The 27435-nt window shown below is 48.1% G+C and overlaps 1 protein-coding gene across 1 annotated transcript in view; it reads right to left on the bottom strand.

Annotated features, from left to right (window-relative positions):
• C1H1orf198 (chromosome 1 C1orf198 homolog) overlaps window positions 1-26399 on the bottom strand; it is a 31252-nt gene extending 4853 nt beyond the window's left edge. Inside the window, exons 1-3 of the mRNA XM_005539798.4 lie at window positions 26054-26399; window positions 13590-13640; window positions 1731-2273 (exon numbers count right to left, since the gene is read on the bottom strand). Of these exons, the coding sequence (XP_005539855.3) occupies window positions 1731-2273; window positions 13590-13640; window positions 26054-26386 (927 nt within the window). The 5' untranslated portion in view covers window positions 26387-26399. The remainder of the gene's footprint in view (window positions 1-1730; window positions 2274-13589; window positions 13641-26053) is intronic.
• Between the last annotated feature and the right edge of the window lie 1036 nt (window positions 26400-27435).

Below are 27435 nucleotides of genomic sequence, written 5' to 3'. Positions count from 1 at the left end.
CTCGAACCCATGTTGATGGGAATGTAAAATGATGCAGCTGCTGTGGCGAATAGGATGCAGGTTCTTCAAAAAAGTAGAAATAGAACCACCATGTGATCCAGCAATTCCACATCTGGGTATGCACCCAGGAGAAGGGAAAGCGGGGGCTGGAAGACATATTCGTACATACGCGTTCACAGCAGCAGTATTCCTAATAGACCACAATAGCCAACCTAAGTGTCTGTCGACGGATGGGTGGATACACAAAATGTGGTCTAAGCACACAATGGAATATTAGCCTTAGAAGGAAATTCTACACATGCTACAAAATGAATGAACCTTGAAGACACCACACTAAGTAAAATAAGTCAGTCACGAAAGGGTAAATACTATATGGTGTTACTTATATGAGGTACCTAGAGGAGTCAAATTCACAGAAACAGAAAGTGGAATGGCGCTTGCTAGGAGCTTGCGGGGGAGGGAGGAACGGAATGTTGGTGTTGAACGGGTCCAGAGCTTTAGTTGTGCAGGCTGAAAGGAGTTCTGGAGATGGATGGTAGTGATGGTTACACAGCATTGAGAACGTACTCAAATGCCACCAAATTTATACTGTAAAATGGTTAAAATGGTAAATTTTATCATAATAATATTTTATATTAATATTTTATCATAATATTTATCATAATAAAAAAACTTTTAAAATTCAGTATGTGGAACCAGCCCAAATGCCCACCAATCAATGAGTGGATAAAGACACTGTGGTATATATATATATGATGGAATACTACTCAGCCATAAAAAGGAATGAATTAATGGCATTTGCAGCAACCTGGATGGGATTGGAGACTATTATTCTAATAATAAGTGAAGTAACTTAGGAACGGAAAACCAAACATCATATGCTCTCACTCATAAGTGGGAGCCAAGCTATGAGGATGCGAAGGCATAGGAATGACACAATGGACTTTGGGGACTCGGGGAAAAGGTGGGAGAAGGGTGTGGGATAAAAGACTACAAACTGGGTTCAGTGTACACTGCTTGGGTGATGGGTGCACCAAAATCTCACAAATCACTACTAAAAAACTTATGTAACCAAATACCACTTGTTCCCCAAAAACCTATGGAAATAAAAAATCTTAAAAATAAAAAAAAAAGAATAGTAACCACAAGAACCAAGGAGTCTCAAGGGCCACAGGAGGCCGGGTGGGGCTAACATGGAGGAAACTGCATCCTGGGCTCACTCCTCAGCAAGGCAGCCAGGAGTCCAGCAAGGCCCACAGAGGGGCAAGACCCAGTATAGCCTCCCAAGTGTGCCTGCCCACCGTGCCAGCAGGCAGCTCCCCTGGCCCAAATCCTAAAGAACAGACCATTGCCTCTATGGATAGCTCCCAAAAAGAAGGCCTAACACAGCCTTGAGCTGTGACAGCCCTGGGCGTAGCACCTTCCGGGGGCCTCTTCTGATAGCAGCCCCCACACCCGGGAAAGCGCAGTGGGCCACAGAATCCACTAACTGGCACACAAATCAGGGCGCCCAGATCAACTCGCAAAACTTGTCTTGTTGCATATGTGCTGGTGGTTCAGCACGCTGAGCCTAGGCCTCCTCTGAGGAAGAGGCAGGGGAAGGAGGATGGAGGGGGGAGAGGAAAAAGAGCATGGGCACCTGTGGCCTGCCTGCTTTGTGGGGGACCCTCTCAGTCCCCATGGAAGAAGGTATAACCCTGCCTGAGAACACGTTAGTGCAGGCCACCCACCTGTGCAAACTTGGGTTCCAAGAACAGGGTGTCTTCCCCGTCGTCCTGCCTGATGTCAGGAGACGGCAGCTTCCCCTCGAGCTGGGAGGGGGCGGCCTCCTGCAGCGTGCTGCCGAAGGCCTGGACGGGCTGGGCTCTCTCGCGTTCGGTGCTCACGTTGGGAAGGGGACGCTGCTCCTGACGGAGGGTGCTGGGCCTTTCCATCTTGGCCTCCCTGTCCTTCGGGGCAGGTTCCTGCCGGTAGCAGGGAGGCAAGACCTTCTCCCCCTTCTCCATGGACTTGATCTGGCTAGGGGTCAGCGACTGGAACTCGGCCTCAGGCCCCTCCCCTCGGGACCTCTCGGCATTGATCTTCCAGAAGGATGCTTCCTCCTCCTTCCTGGTGGGGCCCAGGGCGTCCAGGCTGGAGGACCTGCTGCCTTGGGAGGACTTGAGGGCCTGGGAGCCCTGGGAAGCTTTGGACAGGGGTCTGGGCTCGCTGGCGGTGGTGCCGTTGCTCGGCTCCTGGATGGATAGGGCGGAGATACTGAACTCCATCTGACTCTAGGGTGGGATGTGAGAAAGGAGAGAAAAAAGAAAGTGATACTGAGAATCGACCATTACAGGTGTGCCAGCTCACGTACCCCCTCCTCAGCATACGGACACATGCCAGCCACACACGAGTTGTTGCCCATGTGCTGGAACTGTCTGTCCTGAGTGGTGGGTATGGTCAGGACTTCCATTGCACACCTGAAATGCATCAGAAGCTTAAATGCCAAGGCCGGATGACAGAGTGTGGGTGGGGGTCCCCTCCCAAATCTCATGCTGAACTGTAATCCCCAGTGCTGGAGGTGGGGCCTGGTGGGAGGTGTCTGGATCATGTGGCGGATGCTGTCTTCATGAGGGTGAGTTCCCATGAGATCTGGTCATTTAAAAGAGTGTGGCACCTCCCCCTGCCTCTCTCCCTCTTGCTTCTGCTCTACCATTTGAGATACCTGCTCTCCTCTGCCTTCCACCATGAGCCACAGCCCCCTGAGGCCTCCTCAGAAGCCAAGCAGATGCCGAGGCCATGTTTCCTGTGCAGCCCGCTGAACTGTGAGCCAATTAAACTTCTTCTCTTTATCAACTACCCAGTCTCAGGCATTTCTTCAAAGCAACACAAGAACACACTAATACACCCCCTCATGCACTATGCTACATGCAGCTCAAGGCATCTGAGTATTACCGATGAGTAAGGGCTCTCTGCTTGGTAAACAGGGCACCCGCCTGTCTCCTCCAGCGTGGTTCTAGCACCTTCCTGGCAGGTGATGACCCTCACTGGGAGGATTATGAGGAAAGGTGCACACTGCAACAAAAGGCCACTCTGCAGCCAGGGTCAGAACCCAGCCTCAGATCACAAACACCCAGAGGGCAGGGCCCAGGACCCATCACAGCCCATGCCCCACATCTGAGCACCCACAAAACGCTTTCCTTGATCTGGATGCTGCTAACCACAGTGATCTCTAAAAATGATACTGCTGAGCTGTTTTGACCACCAAAATCATTACACGGCAACCTAAACCACCTCTTTGGAGTAGAATGTTGTCTTCCAAGCTCTGGAGAACAAGCCATTTGTAATCTCAATTATTTCTAAAATCAGTTTTGAAGACTTCTCTCTTCCCTCACCATTTCTACTCCCTCATACTTCCCTGCCTCTTTCTAAAATAAATTAATATGCCAGATGTGGTGACTCACGCCTATAATCCTAGCACTTTGGGAGGCTAAGGATAGAAAATCGCTTGCATCCAGTTCAAGACCAGCCTGGGCAACAAGTGAGACCCCTTCTCTGCTAAAATTTTTTTTTAAAAATTGCCATGGTGACACATGCCTGTGGTCCCCAGCTACTCAGTTGGCTGAGGTGGGAGGATTGCTTGAGCCTGGGAGGCCAAGGCTGCAGTGAGCCACAATTGCACTACTGCATTCCAGCCTGGGCAACAGAGCAAGATCCTGTCTCAAAAAATATATTAAAAATAGGCCGGGCACGATATGGCTCACGCCTGTAATCCCAGCACTTAGGGAGGCCGAGGCGGGTGGATCATCTGAGGCCAGGAGTTCGAGACCAGCCTGACCAACATGGAGAAACCCCGTCTCTACTAAAAATACAAAATTAGCCAGGCATGGTGGCGCATGCCTGTAATCCCAGCTACTCAGGAAGGCTGAGGCAGGAGAATCGCTTGAACCCAGGAGGCAGAGGTTGTGGTGAGCCAAGATTGCGCCATTGCACTCCAGCCTGTGCAACAAGAGTGAAACTCCATCTCAAATAAAAAAAAAGAAAGAAAGAAAAAAGAAAATATATACTAAAAATAAACAAACAAAAGTAATAAAACTACATGACAAAAAGTTTGGGAAATAGAAAAAAGAAGAAGAATCAGTCACAATCCTTCCCTCCTCCCATAATCACTACTGCTTTTTGTTATTTCTATGTAACCATTTTCATATATGTGTTTTATGAGGCTGTAGTTCTGCTGGGCATGTGATTTGGGGTATTGCTTTTCCACTTAATCATAAGCATCATCCATGTTGTTTATAGTCATTATAACCATTATTTTTAATGGCTGTAAAAATATTTCAGTAGCTGTCACACCACCTACTTAACCATTTTCTTATTATAAGACAATTTGCTATTTCTAGGCCTTATTGTTATAATTAAGGTTGCCATAAACATCTTCATGCATACAATCTCTTCCTCATTTGGGGTTAAATTTTTAGACAGATTTCTAGAAGTGAAATATCAAAATACAAACAATTTAAACCTTTCCTTTTTATGGTTTTGGATGCATACTATCAAATCTGCTTTCTAGCGGCTGCCCCAATTTCTAATGCCACCAGATGTACATCACAGTAGCATTTTCAGTCACTGAGTATAATAATTTGAAACTGCCTGTGCTAACTTAAGATACACAACATGGTTCTTCGTGCCTTTCATGCACAGTCTTCCACATAATCAATGGTCTGTTCAGTTCTTTAGGTCTCTGCAGACAGCAGCACTCTCCCAGGATTCTTGCCAACAGGCAGGGGCGTATTTGTCAGGGCACGGATGGAAATACTGCTTTTCCTGTGTGAACTGCAGGCCCTGAACAGAGAGAGCTGCACACGCTCTCTTGAGTCTGAGACTTCTAAAACCCCAGCTTCTGACGGCCAGACGTCTTCCCCCCAGGCTTGGGAGATGAGATCATGAGGCCATGAAGAATTCAACTTTAAAACGCAAGCCTAGGCTGCCCTGAAGCTCAATGTTATTGGAAAGAAAACCCAAGGGCCGGGCGCGGTGGCTCACGCCTGTAATCCCAGCACTTTGGGAGGCCGAGGCGGGCAGATCACGAGGTCAGAAGTTTGAGACCAGTCTGACCAACATGGTGACACCCTGTCTCTACTAAAAATACAAAAATTAGGCGGGCATGGTATGCACGCCTGTAATCCCAGCCACTCAGGAGGCTGAGGCAGGAGAATCGCTTGAACTCAGGAGGCAGAGGTTGCAGTGAGCCAAGACCGTGCCACTGCACTCCAACCTGGGCGACAGCCATCAAAGCACTGGTTCTTCCAGGAGCTCTGGTTAAAGACAATGTAGATTACTCAGTGTGCCTGATGTGTCAGGAATGTTGTTTCTAAATTATTATTATTTTCATTCTACAAATGAGAAAATGGAGAATTGTCCTAGGTCACCAGCCCAATGGGAGATCGGCAGCTGGGATTTCAACCTGGATTGAGAGATTCCAAGCCTGAATCCATGGCTGGGCATCCTGCATTACAAAATAACACCAGGTACGACACCCATGGAAGCCACCAGGAGCAGTGGACACAGTAGGATTTCTTTATGTATGTGTGTGATCTAATTTGATTTTAAAGGACTGTTTCTGAGTGATGCATTCTGAATACTCTGCGTATTTCCAAATTCCACAACAGAATACAGAAAAACTGTGGGATAGAGATGACGGTTTCTTGAAATAGGCGAATCACTAAAAATGGCTCAGAAGTGGGGCCCAGCTCAGGGGACAGAGTTGACTTTGATCTGGAAATTGTAGTGTAAGGACAGCACTTAAAACTGAGCACTTCATCAAACCCCAGGCTTTTTTAGGATCAGCAATTTCTCCCATGGGTGTCTTTGCTCAGAAGCCTCTAGAAGGTGAGACAGAACTTCCTGTGTACGTGGAGGGCAGCAGTGGGCAGAGCCAGGGATGCTGGGGGGAGACGCCCATCACAGTGGTTCCTGGGCTGCTGCAGGGGTGCTGCGGGAAGGGAACCAGGCAGCACTTAGCTGGGTGTGACCTCCTCAAACAGAATGACAGAGGTTGCTCCCATCCCTGCTTGGGTAACAGGAGACCTGGAAACCTGGCAACAGCTCTTCAGAGGAGGGTGTCATCTGGCTAGAGGAGACGGCTTTGCTGGCAGAAGCAGCTACCTAGTTTAGGGGGTCTGGAGGTGACTATGGGGAAGACAAGAACTTAGAGAAGACAAAAGTTCCAATGCATTTGCTTCTAAGTCTTTTTCCCTATGTATGTGTATGCTGTTCATAATTTTGCAAATAACGTATAACCACAATCTCCTTTAACAAAACAGCCCTGATGATCTCATGAGGACAGGGAGTAGAAGAAATAGATACTGCAGGCTAGGAAGGGTGTGTGGGTAGGAAGGGGATGAAGAGAGGTTGGTTAAGGAGATAGAAGGAGTAAGCGTTTGCTCTAGTGTTCAATAGCAGAGAGGGGTGACTATAGTGAAGTGTGCTGTGTATTTTGAAATAGCTATAAGAGAGGATGTAAAATGCTCCCAACACACAGAAATGATAAATACTCGAAGTGATGGATGCCCCAAATTCCCCAATGTGAACATACAGTCTATGATTTCACGAAATATCACATGTACCCCATCAATATTTCAAACAACTATATATCAAAAAAAAAAAAAAAAACCTGCCCTCATCCATCACCCTGCTGGGTGCTAGGCCTCTTCCCCACTGCTTTCCCCGAAGGAAACGGGTTTGTCATCTAGAATTTCTAGACACAAACCTCTTGGGGTAGGGGAAGAATCTTTTTTCCTGTCTAGATCAACTCTGCTCAGCTCTAAAAACTCCAGGAACTATAATAAAAACAGACTCTAGCAGGGCCAGGTGGGGGCCCCAGGGAGACGAAGCCCATCTCTCAGGTACTGCAGCCCATCCCGCCCAGGGACCTCATTCTACCCGGGCGGGACCTGTCCTGGTGTCTGTGCACGCAGCACCAGGACAGAGCGAAAAGTGGCTCCAAGCTCATTTTCAAAGACACATCGACATGCAGGCCACAGGAAGGCAGAGCCCCTTTTGCCATTTCAAAGTAAGTTTTACTGCTTTTTGTTTCGGTGACTCCACACTGTTGGCCGTTCCCCGTCTTCCAGTCCAGGGCACGTCCTAGACTTTCCTAGAACAAAAATCCGTTTTCTACAGGTGTGGAAAGAGCTGGGCTCTTGAGAAAGGAGGTCATGTCAGCCCTCTCCCACGGCACTGAGCAACAGGGAGCCAGGGCTGGCGGGAGGATGAGGCTCATGAAGGGGAGGAACCCATGGGCCACGGAACGCCAACTCATGGGCACTGGCCACAGACAGAAAGCCGGGATTTAGGGATTCAACTTAGTGGGACAGGGGAGATAGGAGAGCCCACAAGGAAACCGTCCCTCCTAACAGCAACACTGACAGCCCAGCCTCAATGTCCCAAGTGCCCACGGAGGCTCTGCTGGGCGGACTCCCTCCAGCCAGGCCAGGGCTGGGCGTCAGTCGTCCCATGCGGGGAGCTGGGTCTCAGTTGGCCATGTCTGTTCTAAAAACAGAAGGACCACAACTGAGCCCAGTGTCTATTTTTAACGTCCCACTCACTGAAGAGGAATGTGTAATATTTCAGTAAAAGACGAGGGCAGGCTGCCAAAACTAACTGTTTGGCTTGGCAGCCTTGGCCAGATCTAAATTGTTGAGACAAAGGCTACAGAAGCCTTGTCAGAAAAGATCACCATTTAATGGAGCAGATCCTAATACATTCACCAACCACTTAACACCGATTCTTGCCACCTCCCCTCCAAAGAGGGAAGAGGAGGAAGATGAGCGGGAGGACACTCAAAACCTTCAAATCACAAATTCAGTAGAAGTGGCAGCTGGCAGGGACAAACCCAGGGGCCCAAAGAGACGGGGCAATGAATGTAAGCAAACAAACACCCGCCCCGTCAGCCTCTAAGGCAACAAACACCAGCCAGGGAGAACTCAGCGGAGGCCCAACAGGGCATGGGTGCAGAGGTGCCCCAGGCCCCAGGGATGTCAAGGTTAAGGGACAAATAACTGTGTCTGCCATTCTGGGCTCATCATCTTACAGGGACGAAGATGCACCAACAAGGAATTCATCAGCACGATCCCTGTTTTTCCTCTATCACAGTGCTTCCTAACGGTAACAAGGAAGAGGGCAACTCTGGAAGCTGCACAGGGGTGAAGGGCCCAGCCCTGGGCTTACGACTGCCTGGTTCACATCCTCACTTTATGCCTTGCTTTCCTCATCTGTAAAGTGGATTGTTGTGAGGATTACATGCTGCAATGCAGGGAGGGTGCTCAGCACACACCAGGCCCGTGGTGAGATTCCTGATTGGGACAAGTGTGAAAAGAGGCTTTGTGCTGAGTCTGGAGGGCAGGTGGGGCCTTCTCAGGTGGATGGGCGTCAGGGGACTAAGCAAAACACTGAGGTTCAAGGGAACATAGTCTCTGAGGTGGGCGAGAACAGAGCCTGTGGGATGGCAGTGCAGGGTGAGGGCAGGGCTGAGCGAGTGACACTTCACCCCACATACATGGAGAGCAGGGAAAGGTCGAGAGCAGAGGCCCACAGGGGTCCACTGTTGTCTCAGGAAGGGGTGAGGCACAGCCCAGAGGAAGGGCAGGAGGAAGGAAGGGGACTGCTGGGCAGAGATGGGGGTCTCGGTGAGGAGCGCAGAGACCAAGCTGCGGGTGGGTGGGTGCCACCCCAGGGTGCCCTGCCTCTCAGAAACCTTGTGACTGGTAGTGAGGAGGAACCACCGAGCAGAGCCAGTGAATCCTCTATGTCCAGGAACATCCTGCTGAAACAGCCCTTCTGTCCCACCATGGGCAGCAAAGCCCTGCAAGCCACAGATAGACCCAAGCTCCAGTTGCTCTTCGTCCACTCGACCTGCCAGGCACCTGACCCCCTGCATCCCGGTGTCCTGACCCACAGCGTGAACAGGGACACCAGCCTCCCGAGAGTGAAAGAATTCAAAGTGCACACACATCCCTATCATGGGCACAGCACGGAGGAAGGGCCTGTGCTCATAAATGTTTACATGTCTTCCCGAGGAGGGCTCTGGAAGGCTTCCCTACTCTGGGAATGATCTATACTGGCCCCCTGAGATCTTTTGATATCCACCAAATCAAGAAACCGATCCCCAGCCCAACCTACTTACTGTCCTAATAGGCAGCTGGACATCAGGTGAAGGAATGGGGTAGCCAGAAAGGAGAAGCAGACAGACAGCTTGGAGGAGGGGCAAGGCTGGGGACAGGGTCAAAACGCCCAGCCAACCAAGAGCCCAGCCAACCAAGAGCCCAGCCAGCCAAGAGCCCAGCCAACCAAGGCTGGGGATGGGGTCCCAAGAGCCCAGCCAACTTTGAGACAGGGCCTGACCTGCCCCAAAGGCATTTTCTCCTCTGAATTCTCCAGCCCAGGCCGCCTGGGGAATGTAAAGAATCCTCTCTCCACTCCCTGCCTCCTCATCCCGTCTGAAGCCTTCTAAGTGCTGAGTTTTTTCCTCTCAAAACAGCAGTAGCATGAGATAGGAATGCACCATTAGGTCCCCACTGGCCCCCTCTCCACCTGCACGCCTGTCAAGCTGATCGATGAGTGGAAAAGATGACAATCACGACCACCCCCACCACTTCTGGGACCGGCAGGCCTCCCTTCCACGATGGAAGAAGTCTGGGCAACAGAGGCACCACAGCCAGCATCAGCCTCAGAGGAGGCAACTGAGGCATGCGGGACAGGTTGGAAAATGAGGCAGGCGCACAGCTGCTACAGTGAGGCCACAGTGAGCTCTCCTGATCAAAGCTGTGTTGCATGGGGGCAGCGACCACCAGTCCCAAGCACAACTGCAGCTCATTCTGTGGAGGTGGAACGGTCATGGGCTGGCCAAGAGAAAGGAACCCATACGGAGGTGCAAAAGTTGGGTGAGAAACCAAAAATCCCTGTGATTCTTAATTCTGCCCATGGCCGTGACCTTGGGTCAGGCTTACCCTTGTGTAGGTAGGTTTGTCAGAGGATGGAGAAGTCAGAGCTGGGCACTCTGCTGGCATCCGTTAAATGCCTATTGAACTGAATAGCTGAAGGAGGGCATGAGGTTACATCTACCCAACATGTGTACAAATATGGGTTAAATGAATGGGGAAAATGACTGGAGTGACTTGGTGGCTATAGCTTTTGTCCTAAGTGAGATTTGCCACCAAACATAGCTGTCCACTCACTGAGCTGTTTTTCGAGCACAGAAGTGGCATATGCTCAACTCTGGGCCTGCGGCATAATGTCTGACATAAACAGGGTACACAATAAATGTCTACTGGAAAAAAAAATCAATGAATGATTTCAGAGACAGAAAATAGATGGTGGCTGCCACAGGCTAGTGGGAGTCGGGGGAAGTCATTCTCTAGTGGGAACAGAGTTTCAGTTTTGTGAGATGAGTTCTGGAGGTGTGGATTAATCATTCCACGATGTGTACACATATCAAAACATCTTGTTATACATCATAAATATATATAATTTTTCATTTGTCAATTAAAAATAATAATTTTAGAAAAGAGTTCTCAAGATGGATGATGATGTTTGCACAGAAATGTGAACGTACTTAATGCCACCAGACTATACACTTAAACATGATTAAGATGGGAAATTTTATGTTGTGTGTATTTTGCCACAATTAAAAATAAAACTTAAAAAAAATCGATGAGTGATTAATTAAAAATGGAAAGAAGTAACCAAGGTTAAGCATGGAATGAATGACATAGCTACTAGGGCATGGAATCTTAGATTTAAAATGGGTGCAAACTCACCGCAGCTCTTCTATCAAGAGGTGCAATCTCTTCCCTCACACATTGAATCTGGCCTGGCTTGTGCCTTGATTTGACCAGCAGAACAGAGCAGAAGTGATACTATGCAATTGCCCAGCCTAAGCTTCAACAGGTACACTTCTGTTCCTGCACACGAATCTCTCCACCTCTGTGTGAAGAAGTCCAGGCTGGCTGCTGGAGACATGTGGCCCAGCTAACACCCAGCACCAACCAGACACATGAGCAAGGTTCTCAGAGCATCGAGTTCCCACCAGGAGATCAGATGACACATGAGTGATCCCAGGCAAGGCCGACAGAAGAACAGTCCAGCTGAGCCCTGCTCCAACCACTGACCCACACAATCATCAACACATAAAATGCTGCTTCAAGCCATTAAGTTTGTTATGCATCTACAGAGAACTGATAGAGTTAGGAAGGCATCAATTGAGAGGTAACAAGAAATGGGGTCCAAGTCTCCCTCCATTCCTGCAACTGGAGATTGAGGGGTCCTACCTTCACTAAAGCCACTTCCTGTTTGTGGCTCTCCAATGAGGATCTTAAAAGCCTTGAAGTCTTAAGAAGAGTTTGGCAAATCTCTTCAAGCAGGGTGGCAGGGCACTCCAGGGTTAAGACTAAAGAGGAATGAGTGATGGGCTTCTAAAACTCGGCACTGCCTAGTGAAGAAGGAGGAAGGGACAGCTCCCTTGCTCTCCGAGATACCCTCTATTTTGCCCCTAGACATTTCTAATAGCAAACTCTAGTAAGTCTGACCTCAAGAGATCAAACAGGAAGGTGAGGACACAGAGTGAGCCCAACAGTTTGTGAAACAAACTGGAACTCTCATCTAACAGGAACATGAAATGAAACTGCAAACTCTGAGCAATGAAGACTACACTTTACTAAAAGCATGCCAGTTATGATGGGTGACACATGTTAACCGGATTTTAGCAAGCTTCCTCAATTTACACTGGTTCCTAAGGGACCAGATATGCTGGCATCTGTGGACAATGAGTCTCTCAGCACAAGTGTGATCCAAGTGGACTGTACTTGCTCTTTCTGTTCTCGAGAACTTCTCCGGGCACCTGTTTCCCACTCTGGCCCCAGCAGCTGTGTCTGTATCAGTGGCCAGTTCAGGAGCTGCACTACCTTGTCCCAGAATGTCTTTTATGCCAAGTTAATAAAAGATGAAATGTCCTGTCCCACAAATAGCTGATTCGGGAACATTTAACAAGGTAAATTCTTAAGAGAATAGATATTCTTATGGGGAACATGATGAGCTTAGGTCTTAGGACACTTTAACTATTTTTTACTTTCCTCTGCCTTTATCACTGTGATATCATCAACTACAGACCCAGTCCAGGAAAATCTGCACTGCTTTCTGGGCCACCACACCCAAGGTTGCTCATTTCCAACACACAGAGAATCTATCTGGCTATTACCACTAGATATCATCTATAGGATTAGTGTTTCTCACAATTACCCATTTTGGGAGCCCATAGAAAAGGAATATTGAGGGCCCCGGCTGAGAATCCATGTAATGATGCACTTTTTACCCACCTATGACTTCCTTTGCAATGTCAGTAGACACAGGATCCAGTGTTGGATTTAGGAGCTATTCCAATTGCAGGTGGCTCCTTAACATCTTGTGCTCTCTCCCAAGACAATGTTGGTCACCCCTGCAACCAGTACCCAGATCCCTAGGGAGACTAAATTAATGCCATGTCTTTCCCAAAATCACCTCTTAACTCTAACAATCATCTCAACTGTCCCATGCTCCCATGCCCTGAGGCCAGCTCGCTTCACTCAGGGCAATTGGCAATAGGTTACTAAATACTGTCTGTGTACCAAGAACAGTGCCAGCGGTCCTTGTCCATCTGAACCCTTGGGCAACATCTCATTTTAAGACACAGTCGCTTACATAAGGGCCTCTCAGGGTCCTTCACTCGGGCCCACCCTGCTCATAGGCCTCCTGCTGGGATGAGGGCTCTGATCAGCAACAATGTGGACAAGTGAAAAACCACAAAAAACCTTGAAGTTTCAGTATTTAAAAACCCTGATCTGCCCAGGAGTCCAAGCCCTATTCCAGGCTCACCACTGTCTCTGTCTGTAACACACTCTCATGATGTAAAGAACCCTCCAACACACACCACCAAATTGTTCTAGAATTCAGAAAATCTTGGTCTTTTATTTCTGTTCCTTGGGTTAAAGACACCTGCCTTTTAGTCATTTTGCTTATGAATGTACTTCTACTGGGGCAACTTAGGAGAGGGGAAAATGAATTAACATCAGTGAAGCTTGATGCTCTTAAGCAGCTCTGGCAATGATGATGATAATGATGAAGAAGAATGGCTGGGAGACAGAATAGTGATCCAAGTTGGGATGAATTAGCTAAATGCATGTCTACGTCTGTCAACCGGCTCGTCGCCTCTCATTTGCTCAAAACTTTGTCTTATGGGCATCTCTCACCAAGGTGCTAAGTGCTGGGGACTAGAGGCATGAGCAGAGAAAGGGCCCCCAAGAGGGCTGGCCCCCTTAATCAATGGGCATCATGGGGCCTCACTGGACCCTGGCTAAAGCACTACTACTTTGAACTCTATCACCAAACCACACACAATAGTTTCCTAGTTCCTCACCATGCTCCTCCCATCCCCTCCTTTTCTACCAACAATGGGCACATCCCCTGCAGCCTGGCAGTCAGGGGGCTGTCTTCTGAGTCCATCAAATGTTGAAAGAAAAATATACAATTATTCAATTATTTTTAAAGGAACAAATAGATCTAAATTTAATCCAACTTACCCTTGTTTCCCAGGAGAAAGGGGCAGAGTGCTCATCTTGCCAAGTTAGATCCTGAAATAAAAATTCAAGAATAAATCTGAAATCCAAACCTAGACATATCCCATGCAAACATCCACCCAGGACCATGAGGGAACCAAAACTTAGGAATAATCCCAACTGCTGGCTCTAAACGAGCCTGATGCTTTGACACTCTCAATATAACGTGCTGACCATCTTGGCCAGATTGCTCGCTCACCTTTCCCGCTGAGGCTGCCAGACACTCCCCTCCCCAGCCAAACAGACAACAGGGTATATGCCAGTGAGTCCCCCCAATGGACTCAGACAGATGAGCTGAGTAGGAGTGGACCAGAGCTTGATGGTCTCAGCAGAATCAGGCACAGACTCAGCCCTGAACAATGATTAGCTGTGTGGCCATGGGAAGATGATTTAGCCTTTTTGAGCCTCAGTTTTCTCATTTGTAAAAGTAGAATGATACTTCCCTTGCAGGGCTGTTATAAGGATTAAATGAGGTAATCTGGGAAAATAATGCCAGGCCATAATCTGTCAGTCAATGCCAACACAGGAGCTCCCCTCCTCCCCAACAGGCCTACCGGAGAGCTCAAGGGCATGGATCAGCAGAATCAATGAAGAAAAACGCCAATGTAATCCATGTAACTAATTATAACAAGAACTCTGAAATCACGCCCCACCCCCACCAAACAGAGCAGGACAGAAAGAGCCCTACAGAACAATCACTAGGAATTTGACCTTGGATCCAGTATGTTTTGTTCACTGGCCTGCACAAATAACTTGGAGAAGTCACCTTTCCTTAGGTCCCACCCTCTGCCTGCAGTTATTCCTGTGCTAGCAAATGTCTCATCTGTGTCCAGCTTCAATTGGGTAACTTTTGTTTGTTTGTTTGTTTGTTTGTTCTAAAAGATGGGGTCTCAGTATGTTGGCCAGGCTGGACGCAAACTGCTGGGCTCAAACGATGCTCCTGCCTTGGTGTCCAGAGCAGCTGGGACTACAGGTGTGCACCAGGTCTGACTGCTTCTACTGGGAACTATTTTCAGAATGAAAAATCAGGACACACTGGGTGATACAGGCGAAAATGGGATAAAATATTTTAAACTGAGATCATATCCATATCTCCCCAAAACTCCAGGTGATTTATGTCTTTCCCTAAGTATCCCTGGATAACTGTTTTCTTCCCACCCAGAGATACACTGACACGGTGCCCCTAAGTCAAGTGGTCTGGCTTCCCTCTCATCTACAGGGCAAACCAGTTCTGCCCACAGACCCTCTTCTTTCAGCTTCTGACAGAGCCTCTGCCACCCCAGCTTAGCCTCAGACACTGGGGGCAAATGCCAAGGCCCACGCAGGGGGAGTGCCTCACCAACATATAAGTGTACACGTTCAGCCTTCCAGACCCTGAGCATGCGTTCTCTCTGCAGACACCTCCTAACATGAACGGCCAGTGGGAGGCCAGTCTTTGAACTCGAATAACGAAGGCATGCCAGGGTCTGGGCAGCTGAAGGCCTATTCCCAAGAAGGAGGGATGGGGAAGGAAGTGTGTGATGACTCTCCTGCACAGCCCAAGCACGGCCAACCCTAGATGACAAGGGTGACAGAGCAGGGCCTTTGTCCACTCCTCTATCCCCAGTGCCTGGAAGACTCAGTGACTGCCCGTAGCGGACGCTCACTCACTCTTTGAGAATATGTGAATAAACAAACTCTGCACAAGCCCAGATCCTTTCACAGGTTGATTTTCCCCCACAATCTCCCCCTCCCAACACTCACACTCCCCCAAGACTTCTCAATGTGGGGGCACAGGCTCCTTACAGCTCTTGGCCCCAGGAGGAAGAGCTGGCCATCGACAGGGTAGAGATCCGGTTCTGTGTCCTGATGGCTGTGCTGTGTGCCTTGGTTCTGTGCAGTAGGGACTGGCACATTTGTGGCACAAATACTTCACATATACCGGGGGTAAAGAGCAAGGAAAACCCAGAGAGGAGGCAGTGTGAAAGGCCAGAATTAGGTCTTTATTTTCCCAGGAGTGCATATAAAAGGACTAAACATATTTATATCAGGAAAAAAACACCACTAACAAAGATACTAGTTATAAATATTAAGAATTACAAAAGTGGGGGGAAAGCCCTACAAACTGGGTCAAGCTGCATTAAAGTGTATCAGTCAGTTCTGAGAACCACGTAGTGTGTGCAACTGATGACCGTGTGCACAGTAAGGTGACCCCCATCCTCAAAGTGTTACAGTCATTCTCCTGTAATGGTATTTGCTTATGATCCTGACTTCTGAACTGGTTGGTATGCACTGCCTCATGGCTGTCAAGCAAAACCTTTAAAAATGAGAGGAACCTCATTTTGTTTGGAATTTCAGTTACACTCAAGTTACTTCCCAGTGCACAAACTTCGTTCCTCCAAAAATGGAAATGGATGCCTGAAGGAATGTGAGTTGCCAAGGCTTTGCGATTAGATGTCTCCTAGCAGAGGTAGAAGGCCAGCCTTCAGCTGTAGGGGGCTCCTGGTCCATGTCTCTGTGTGTATGCTAGGGGTACAGTTAAGCTAAATAACCAAAGTCCCTAAAATCCTCAGAACTCTCTGAGTTCCTTTTAGAAGTAATCAAACCAAGAAGGGCTTTGTTTTCACATGGGAAAAATAAAAGGGGCTGATGGAATAAGTATCATTTATTCTAGTTAATCATTCATTAACTCTTCGTGAATAAATGATCTCTGCACAAGCCTGTATATTTTCACAGGTTGATTTTCCTCCCCAGCCTCCACACCCCACACTCACACTCCCTCTAAGACTTCACCGGCTCTTCACAGCTCTTAGTCCCAGGAGGAACGGCCAGCCATCCACAGGGTAGAGTAGAGACCCAGCTTTGGATCTTTGGAAGAAGGTAAATGGAAATCAACTGGCAAAGGTGCTCCTTCCATCCAGAATTGAACAGGCCGCTGGCCACCCAAATGGAAAGACGAAGTGTATGAACACCTGCGGGGCAGGCAGAGGGCAGGAGCGCTGGCCAGGGCGGGGCATGATGTAGCTGGACTCCCCTGTTACTTGATATGATTCTAAATATTAATTATATACCTTGAGTCCCTTTGAAACCTGCAAAGATTAAAATAATAAGGCTTTTGGCTTTGGAAGGTGGCTCAGTATATAAGACTCTTAGGAACAAAGACTTAGCCCAGAGCTTGGGGACAGCCAACTCTCTAGTGACGGCAACCCATATTAGCTGAAATTCCAAGGGGGTCGCAGGAGGAGAAAAGGTCACACTGTGATTTCTCCCCAACTTAGTGTCGAGTCAATAGTCTTTTGTTTGCTCCAGCAAGAAATGAAGTCAAGGGGCAGATTCCTTGGGTTTCTGTAATTCTGAGCTCATAAAAAACAATAAAGTGCTTAACAAAAATAAACATGCCAAACAAAAATGTGATGGAAGCTCTGATGTCAGCCTTCAACTGCACGCTCTAGCCACAAAAAGCACTGGTGGCAAGAACAGGCTCCCTAGGCTGTTGGATGCAAATGGGATCAGAATTGCAAAGTGGTGGCACCCACTCACACGTATAGAATGCTATCCTTTCTTCTACTCCCATGGTGACCAGCAGGCAACCAAAATGAGGCCAGGCACATGCTCTTGGACCAATCACATATGCTTTTTCTAGGACTGCCTGGAAGGCTTTCCCACCCCCCTCTCTGGCGCCTAGGATCTGAAATCATCTAAGTGCCAAAACACATCTGTTACTTAGGCCACACGACAAGAGAGTGGGCTTCATTGTTGGCCAGGACTTATCCTCAGAGTCAAATTCCGTAAGAGGCATCCATACCAAAGGCAGCACTGAATCTCTCCAGAAACAATGTCTTCTTTGGAGTGCAGGGAAGAAAGATGCCTCGGATCACCAAATCCCAGAGGAGAAAGCCAAAAAGCAGAGGGGAAGCTATAGAAAGCCACCAGAAACACAGAGCACTTGGCAATTATCAGAGGCCAGCACTACATGTAAAAGGCTCTGCCAGTCCCCACGCAGCTCCAAGAACTCTGGAATAAACACACACACAAACAATCTTTTCCCCTAACATCCCAGAGACCTTGAGTATTTGCTCTTCTCTGGGAAATGTTCATCCAATTCAGTGTGTACCTCCTAAACTCTAAATGAAACAGAATTTAAAAAATAATAATAATAAAGCATTTTTTTTTCCATAGTGCTGGAATACATGTTTGAATTGTATCGCCAGCATTTACTTCTTTATTTGTTGATAAAAAATGGATACTGGAGGGCTTAAGAACTCTGTGGTTCCTAGACACTTTTATTTTTGGAGGCTGCAAGGCTGCAAGCAGAGGTGTGTTGGAGCAGGCTTGCACCAACTAACAAGAGCTGATTGTAAAATTTTGAGGACTTTCTTGAACCTGTTGTTTAACTGCGTGATTAAAAAGGTGAATTATATAAACTTGAAATTAAATCCATTGTATTAAAAATAAAGGTGATATACTTCACACCACAAGGATGGCTACTATCAAAAAGCAGAAAATAGCAAATATTGGTGAGGATGTGGAGGCACTGGAACCCTTGTGCACTTTTGGTGGGAATGTAAATAAAGTAGCCATTATATAAAACACTTCGGCAGTTCCTCAAAAAATTACACATACAATTACCATTTGTTCCAGCAATTTCATTCCTAGGTATACACCCAAAAGAACTGGAAGCAGGGGCTCAGAGATCCTTATACCCCAATGTTTGTAACTGCGCCATTCACAATAACCAAAAGATGAAAGCAACCAGGTATCCGCTGACAGATGAATGCATAAACAAAATGTGGTTATCCCTACAATGGAATATTATTCAGTCTTAAAAAGGAAGGAAATTCTGGTACAGGCTTCAACATGGATGAACCTTAAAGACATTATGCTTAGTGAACTAAGCCAGACACAAGGACAAAAAATCATATGATTCCACTTATATAAGGTACCTAGAGTAGGCAAAATCATAGAGACAGAAAGTAGAACAGAGGTTATCAGGGACTGAGGCCAGGAAATGGGGAGTTATTGTTTAATATATACAGAGTTTAATTCTTTAAAGGATATAATTTCACTTCAAATAATACACGAGTTCTGGAAATGGATGGTGATGATGATTGCACAACATTGTGACTATACTAAATGCCTCGGACTACACACAGAAAAGTGGTTAAAATGGTGAATTTTATGTTATACGTATTTTACCACAATAAAAAGTCGTGGAAAGACACGGAGGAACCTCAAATGAATATTATTAAGTGGAAAGAAGCCAATCTAAAAAGGCTACATATTGTATGATTCCAGCTATATGATATTCTGGAAAAGGCAAAACTACGGAGACAGTAAAAAGATCAGTGGCTGCCAGAGCCTGGGGGGCGGGAGGCATGAGCAGGTGGCGCACAGAGGATTTCTGTTAAGGCAGTGGCTCCCCTCTGTATGATACCATCATGGTGTACACCTCCCAGAGCGACCCCTAGTGTAAACCAGAGACTTTGCGTGACAATAATAAAAACAATGCAAGTTCATTGATTGCAATCAATGCACCACTCTGGTTTAGGATGTCGATGGTGGGGAAGGCTGCACGCATATGCATGTCTGTGTGCACATTTTGGGAAAGGTCTGCGTGGGAACTCTCTGTACCTTCTGTTCAATTTTGCTGGAACCTAAAACTACTCTAAAAACTGAATGTTTTTTTAAAGTGTGCCCCCCCCACCAAAAAAAAAGTAACAAACACTAGAAACTCAACATTTCAATACAGTTACTATTATCCATGGTCTTGAGGTTATTTGCATCCATTGTATGTATAAGGTGGAAATACCACATAGCGCGGTGCCCAGTTGTGCATCCCGTTAGTCACGCCAAGAGCATGGAACAGGCCACGGTGGAGTATCTGGTCATGGCAACTGGCAAATGCTAGAAGTCAGGGCTAGTCCGCCTCACTCCCCCAGAGCCGGCTGTTAAATATTTACCAGCACACCACAGGCTACAACCATAACAAACATCCTGATATTTCATCACATTCTGCAAGTGTTTCTTTCTGCTGTGTGGATGGATAGCGCCTGCAGAGGGCGCTGTCCAGCATGGGGGCTCCCTTAGGGCCTCCACAAGCTGTTCCAGGAAAAACAGCTGGGCAGGGAGTGAGGCTTTCTGGGGTGATTCTAAAACAGCATCAAGATCTGGGAACACGACCACACACATATTGACGCCAGAAATGGTCCTCGTCTGCCTGAAGTCCATAAATAAGGAGAGTTTCTGGTTGACACCTGTGGCATCTTGGCTTGAAGGTAAGAAATGTAAACTGAGAAATTCTATAAGCTAGAGAAATAAGGTTTAGACAGCAGAGCATGTGAGCAGGACAGAAAGTCCCATAGGTTGCAGGGTGTGTCACCCTGTAGTGATGCCAGGTGGCCTGGGTATCTTGGCTCACCCAGGGTGGAACACATTGTTCCTGGTGAGCTGTGTCGTGCCCATCACTCCCTCAGAGATGCCAGAGCCTGTCCTGTGGATCAACTGTAAGGCTTAATTACCAAGTGACAACACTGGTTGTTGTCACTGATAATGACAGCACCCTGGACATGTTGACCAACTGAGAGCCTCCCAACCGCAGCTCCATGCACAAATTCAACAGTGCTTCTGCAGTAGTTATTTCTATATTTATTTTTCCACAAATAAATATGTTACAGGAGTGAGATAATCACACTCCTTGGTATTTACCCAGATGAACTGAAGACTTCGGTCCACACAAAAAACCTACACACAGATGTTTTACTCATAATTGCCAAAACTTAGAAGCAACCAAGATGTGTTTCAGTTATTGGATAAGTAAACTGTGATACATCCAGACAATGGAACATTATTTAGCAAAGAAATGAGCTACCAAGTCACAGAAAGACATGGAAGAACCTTAAATGAGTATCACTAAGTAAAAGAAGCCAATCTCAAAAGGCTGCATACTGTATGAATCCAATCATATTACATTCTGGAAAAGGCAAAACCATGGAGACAGTTAAAACATCGTTGGCTGCCAGGGGTTGGGGGGAGGGAAGGATAAATAAGTGGAACACAGAGAATTTTTAGGGCAGTGAAACTCTCCTGTGTGATATTATAGTGGTGGGTACATGTCATTATTCATTTGTCAAGATCCATACAGTGGACAACCCAAGAGTGAACCCCAAACTATGGACTTTGGGTGGTAACAATGTGTCAATGTACATTCATCAGCTGTCACAAATGCACCACTGTGGCGTGGATGCTGACAGTGGGGGAGCCAGAGAAGTAATGAGAGCTTTGTACTTTCTGCTCAATTTTGCTGTGAATCTAAAACTGCTCTAAAAAATTAAGTCTATTTAAAAAGAGGAGAGTACGGAAGAATGATTAAAATATGTTCTTTTTTTTTACCAACTGCTTATTTTTAGGATGTATTGTTTACATATTTATGGAATCCATGCTTTTCCCTTTGACTTGTAATATTTTTAACTCTGCTGAGATAAGGGGGTTTCCATAACTGGAAATACAACACTGCAGTTCCAAAGACAGAAAAACAGTCCTGATTTCACCACTGGGCATGTTTTCCGCCATGAATACGAATCCAGAAACTCAGTCCTCCATAGATTACAGCAAAACAAAAACTCAGCACGAGCATGGTAATGGGAACAGGATACAGAGTAGGTGGAGGAAATTCTAAGGAAATGAGCAAAATATGACAGGAAGTCTAAACAAATGGTCTCATCTTCCTTCCTTCATTCATTCATTCAGAAGAAGAAGAAATAGATATTTTCTCCAGTACTACGGGAATCCCTTGCTTAGAGTGTAGAAGTGACTCTTATCAATTACAAGATGACTCTACACCTGTCGCCATGCTTCCTGCCCTCCCTCCCTGCATGTCAGTGACCAAGTCACTTCATTTCTTTGCTAAACCTGTTCCCTGGCTGCCACTGGGCCGCCCTCCCACAGGAGCTAGCAGAGGTGCCTGGGGAGGAGAGGCCTTAGCTCCCAGGGAACCAGGCCAGGTGCTACTCGGGGCAGAGAACCCACAGCATGAAAGGGAAGCTCACAGAGCAGGCCCGACCGCCCTCTCCTCTCAGCCCGTGGAACTGGATTTGAAGCAGGGTCATCTCAACTCCTGCCCAGGGCCCCAGGTAGAGGGACTCAGAAAACCCTGCCATCCTTTCTAAAACATCCATGGATACACCAGGCAAAAGGTGGGAATCATAAATCAAACATTCCACCTTCCTTAAAAAAGGAGTCCAAAATGCTGAGAAAGCAACTCCCTAATTTTCTTTTTCTTTCTTTTTTTTTTTTTCTTAATGTCAGATTTCAAAGCGAAAAGGCCAGTCTACTAAAGGCAAAGAGGATGAGGAGACACAGCAGCCAAACTCAAATCTAACGAAGATGTAATGCTCAAGGAAAGTTCTGAAGCGATTGATTCTACCAGCTGTTTTATAATGCTGCTTCTGCCTGGTTTGAAACTTTTAACATTAATGTACAGGTAAAAACTTTTATAATAAATTGGTTTATTTTAGCAAGCAAACCTCTAGGTTGGCCAGCACACAGGCTCCTAGGTTTGCAGAAGGGTCTTCTGTAGATAGCCCTAACCACACAGAACGGGTGCAGCAGCTCAGCAGTTTGCTAAACATAGGTACCCATAGCCACAGCACCTGTGGAGTCCTCTAGCTTAAGGACTAAGAAGCCACAGGCAATGCAGGAGATACAGGGAGGCAAAAACAGCTTCAGAAAAGGAAGCTAAGGCCAAGAGGAGTAAGAGAGCAACAGCAAGTCCCCAGGTTCCTGTAGGAGGGGCAGACATGAAGGCGCTGGAAGGACACGGCAGTGGATCATGCCAAGCTGTTGAAGAGGGGACAGAGCTGTCTGGCTCCGGGGTCTAAAAATCCACGTTCCACAACATGTGAAACCCCAGTTAGGGATATTGAAACACCCTTCCTGCCCAGCTCCACCATATGGAGAGATGGAAGAGGCAAGTAGGTCCAGGCAAACAAGACGCACCAGCTGCCCCAAGCTCCCCAGTCATCTGCTTAGGGACCATCTGGAGTCAAGAATGTCTCACAGAATGTGGAACCCTGTAATTCTCACCATGTACTCACATCTCGCTAGATCAGTGACAAGGAGATTGGGGGCAGGAGCAGGGAGCAACACATTCTTAACAATTCAGAGGTGTGTGGGGTTTTCTCCTTTGGGATAACAGGAGACAGCAGAAGCAGACAGGGTGATCCTTCTAAAATGAAAAACTTTCCCCTCCAAAGTAAGCCATTCCTGAAACCCTACTGCTGGAGGAAGAACGCAGCAATCAAGCAGCGCGGGTCAAAGACCGTCAAAAGCATCCATTTGCAAACCTGCCTTAATGTTCTTACCAAAATACTGGACCCAAAGTGCATGTCCTCAATGTCTGTGCCTGCTCCAAGCCAGGCCAGCGAGTTTGAAACTCTGTGAGCCATTGGTTCTGCCATCAGACTTCACAGAGGGGCAAACTACCCCTTAAGAGGGACGACACCTTGCTGGTGGCATGGTCAGGACAAGAATCCAGGACTTGGGGCTCTGCAGGCTTCTCTCCTTTTGCTGGTTGGGACACGTTCTTCCAGCAGCAGCTCCAGATTTTCCACAAAAGGGGGTTGGGTGGCTGTGGGAAGGGGTTAGGACCTAGGTTGAAGCTATACTTCTGTGCTTTTTTACTGAGATCATATGTTCACATGGGGGTATTTTTAAAGGAGTTGGTAAAGATTATGGGAGGATGAAGTACCCTAAGCTAGAATGCCTTGTCTCTAATATAACAGGCTTTGAGAAATATTTGCTCAGCTGATTTCCAAGGAAGCAAGAACCTAAAGACTGATAGGGCCCTTCACGGCTTCAGTACTCAAAGGCAGCAGCCTCCTTCCCTGAGGAGAACCAGGTTAAGTCATCAAGGCAAAGGGCCATCTGGGCCTCAGGCCAGAGGATGAGGATGAAAACATACACGGACGCCACACCTGTCAAATGCACAGGCAACTTCAGTGAGTGAACTGAGCCCCTGACCACATTCAAAACCATGAAGATCTGTGATCAGCATCATATAATCAATTTCTGTTTGTTCCTGCAACACACAAGAAATGTCTAGAAGATGGTCACCACATTTGGAGGCTATATTTGCATGCTCTCACTTAAAATGTTGCTATGTGAGATAGAAAAATACTACTGGCAATGGGGGGGAAGACACCATTCAAAGAAATAGTCAGTGTCCTTCAGGGCAGCAGAAAGGGCTGTGGAGGCCCCAGGACCACATCAGAAGACTGATCAAGTGGGAAGGGACACAGGGCCCCACTCTATCTAGTTTACAGTCCTTTAAGACAAACTTGGGGTCACCTATTTGGTGGGTACCTCTGTTCAGCAGCCTACCCTGTCCTTATCCATCATCCCTGTGCCTAGGAGCTGGCCCTCCTCCATGAATGATCTCGTGGGGACAACAATGAGACAACTGACTCCACTTTGGTGCCAACCTCTGGCCCAGTCCAGGGGAATTTAAATTCCCTACTGCTATAAACCTACACAGCCACTGCAGGCAAAAACTTACCCTGGGCCACATTCCTATGTACCTCTGTTAAAATACAGGGTCTATCTGCCCCTCTGCCGTCTGAGCTGAGGCTGGTCAGAAGCATTTCAGAACATGCTCTCAGCTGGTTTTGCAAAGCTGAGATTCAATTCTCCTGAGCTGCTCCTGGAAGGACATGCAGGCACCACAGCACAGTACAGTCCCACTTGCTTTGAAATCACATTGAGTTTACAAATTAAGAAACAGCTCAGTCTGGCACCAGATAAGGAATGAGAATAAAAAATTAACTTGGCCATATTCTTCCTCGTCAGTGATACTGGGCTCTTCCATGACATGGGCTTTTTCATCATGAGTAGGCGTGTAGATATTCTTAGCTGGACACCAAGCTAAGGGAAAATGACAGTCACTCTCCAACATTTGTAAGTACTTAGAAGTTTACTTCCTCTCATATTTATTCGTGACTCTTCCAAAGGAGTGCTGCCTGCTTTTTCATCCCCCAAATCTGGGCGCAAACACTGCACACATGTCTTTATAAATACGCATATTTTCCCACTGAAAATGTTTCGGCTCTAGGAATATATTTTAAAACCTATATTTTCCCCTCCCCAGTTTACCACACCCTGTTTTTCCTGGCAAAGCCATCAGAATTTGAAGTCCAGTAGAGAATTTCCTTTTGATTCCATCCGAATAGAGCAACATTGGCATCATCCTTCAGTCATTTCACATTTCCCTCACATTAAAGTGGGTTTATGACCACGAACACTTTGTATTAATAAATGTCTCAGCACACCCAAGCCTGAAAATCTGATCTAAACCTCCTTAACTTGAATTCCATCCATAATCCACAACTTCTTCAGAAAAAAAACTCTTCCCAGCTTCTCTCCCCTCTAGCCTAAGAAACAGCCTTAACAGCGAGCAATTTCATTCTCATACTTTTTGCTCTGCTTGACTTTGCTCCTCATGGCAAAAGTTGAGTTTGAAAGGCCAAAGAGCCACAGTGCAAATTCTAATGGCACCAAACAAGCTTCGGTTAAACACATTTCTAAGAAAAAGAAGACCAAGTTTCTGAACCCCACAGAAGATTCAGGCCTTTGTGTCTAAGTGTGGGTCATCCCTGAGCTTTTTCTGGAACAGATTGGGCGTTTCTACTGCCCCTCCAGCAGTCTGGACAGTGCCTAGATCTGAGACCTAAACATGCCCTGTTATGTGGCCAAGACTTACTGGAGCTCATTTAAGCTTATCATCTCTTAGTTTTTTGGTGGAAAACGGGGTCACCATGCTCACCCCTAAAACATACCCTGGACGTCGTGCTCACTTGGAAAACATCTTAGGGTGATGGATGGGTTTCCCTCCTTATCTTGGAAGACACCTTTTCTTTCCTGTTGCCTGGCTTGGCAATTTTACTTTCCCCATACATCTCATCACAAGTATTCATGTTAATATATATCATATGCTGAGTGCCTTCACGGGCAGGCACGGGATGGGCGTTATTATCCCTGTTTTACACAGTGGAAACTGAGGCTCTAAGAAGTTAATTCACCCACCGCCATACAGGTAGTAAGTAGCAGAGCTGGATTAAAACCCAGGTTTGTCTGGTTTAAAACTGCTTGTTGTTTCCACTTTGGTCAGCCTCGCTTACGACAGCTCCGGGAGAAGTCTCTGGAGTCCGTGCGAGCCGGCGGATCAGGTTTAGATGGAGGTTCTTTAACGACCCCACCTCTCGGCGATCTCTTAACCAACTCCCCCAGCGGAACTCCCATTCCCCGACCTTCGGCTCTGGGGCTCCCCTCCCACCCACTGCCATTCCTGCCTCTTCCTTTCCAGCCCCTAGCAGCTGGGGCGGCCTCACGCCGGCATGTGCCCCCCCGGGCCGGGGCGCCAGGCGGGGAAGAGGGTCCGCGGCCAGGCCCGCACCTACCTCGTCCCCGAAGCGCACCACCTTCTGGCCCGTGGGCCCGCGCAGGCCGGGGAAGCGCGTGAGCTCCTCCGAGTCCCCGGGGTCTCGGGGCGCCGGAGCGCGCGGCCCCACCAGGCACCGGTCGATGATCTCGTCCTGCTGCGCGGGCGGCAGCCGCGCCCACTCGGGCCCGTACTTCTCGCGGATCTTCTCCTTGTCCTGCATGATCTTCCTGGCCATGGGGCTCAGCGACGAGAAGTAAGTGAAGCGCTTTCGCTCCCGGTCGTCAAGAGGCCGGTTCCCGCTCATGACCGCCGAGCGCGAGGCCGCGATAGCCGCCGCCATGGACGCCATGCCCGGCCCGCCTGCCGCTCCCGGCCCGCGCCCCGCCCCGCGCTGTGCCCGCCCCCGCCCCGCCCCGCGCCGCCCAGAGCCCCGCCCCCTCCGGGAACCCCGCCCTGCACAGCCGCGGACCCGGGTCTCCCAGCCAACCCATCTCCCCAAGCCCCGGGACCCCGGCCCTCCGCGGCCCCCTCCCCGGGAGCTCCTCCCTCCGCTCCCCTCCCCCTGCCCCCCCTCGCGGACCCCAATGGGTCCCCCTTTACGCCTCCATAGTGGATTCCCGCGGTGCCAGCAGGTTTCGGGTTCCCCTTAGCCGGCTGAGGTGGTGGCCGGCGTGTCCCCGAGCCGGCGCTTGGCGCCCTGAGAGTGTGGCCGTGGTTAATTCCCGGTAGTGACCGCCATAGCGCCACGTGGCCACTGCTTGACAAAGGAAACTTTTTTCAACCTCCAATGAGCCTAAGAAAGCCCCAGCATTTCGGGCCGAGCCGCTGGCTGCCTGGCTTCTGTTTTTACTCCTTTCCTTCTGTCGCTTTCCCGGACGAGCCACACCTTCTCTGCTTTCTCTGGGCCAGTCCGGGACGCTGGGCCCGGGGCCTGGCGCGGTGAGCTGCAGATAGCCGGGGCCGCAGGACAGCCCGGAGGCGGGAGGGAGACGTGGAAGGCTAGACCCGTGCGGGGCGTCTGGTTCTGGCTTCCCCTCAGGGCCGGGAGTGTGCATGAAGTAGCCGGTAGCCCAGGTGCCTTTCCCCACCCCAAGGAGCTCAGAACTCTTGGCAGTTCGATGTTCGCAAACAAACCAAAGGGGAGCAGAAAGTTTTCAGACTCAGAGGCGACATCCCAACAGTAGGGGGCCGGGGTTTGTAATTTTGAGGTGTGTCCCAGACCACAAAATTAAAATTATAGAGAGCCCCTACTTCCCCCAGCCCCCTCTCTCTGTCTGACTTATTTTAACAAGACTAACAGGACTCAGATGAGAATTGTGTCCACTCGTAAAATAAAAAAAATAAAAAAACAGCATTTCAGCTGTTACTTAGAGTCTTTGCTTGGATAATTCTGAACAC

The sequence above is a fragment of the Macaca fascicularis genome, chromosome 1, assembly GCF_037993035.2.
Source record: "Macaca fascicularis isolate 582-1 chromosome 1, T2T-MFA8v1.1".
Classification (NCBI taxonomy): domain Eukaryota; kingdom Metazoa; phylum Chordata; class Mammalia; order Primates; family Cercopithecidae; genus Macaca; species Macaca fascicularis.
The sequence above is the reverse complement of the archived record's forward strand: the minus strand, read 5'-3'. Positions and strand labels throughout refer to the sequence as shown.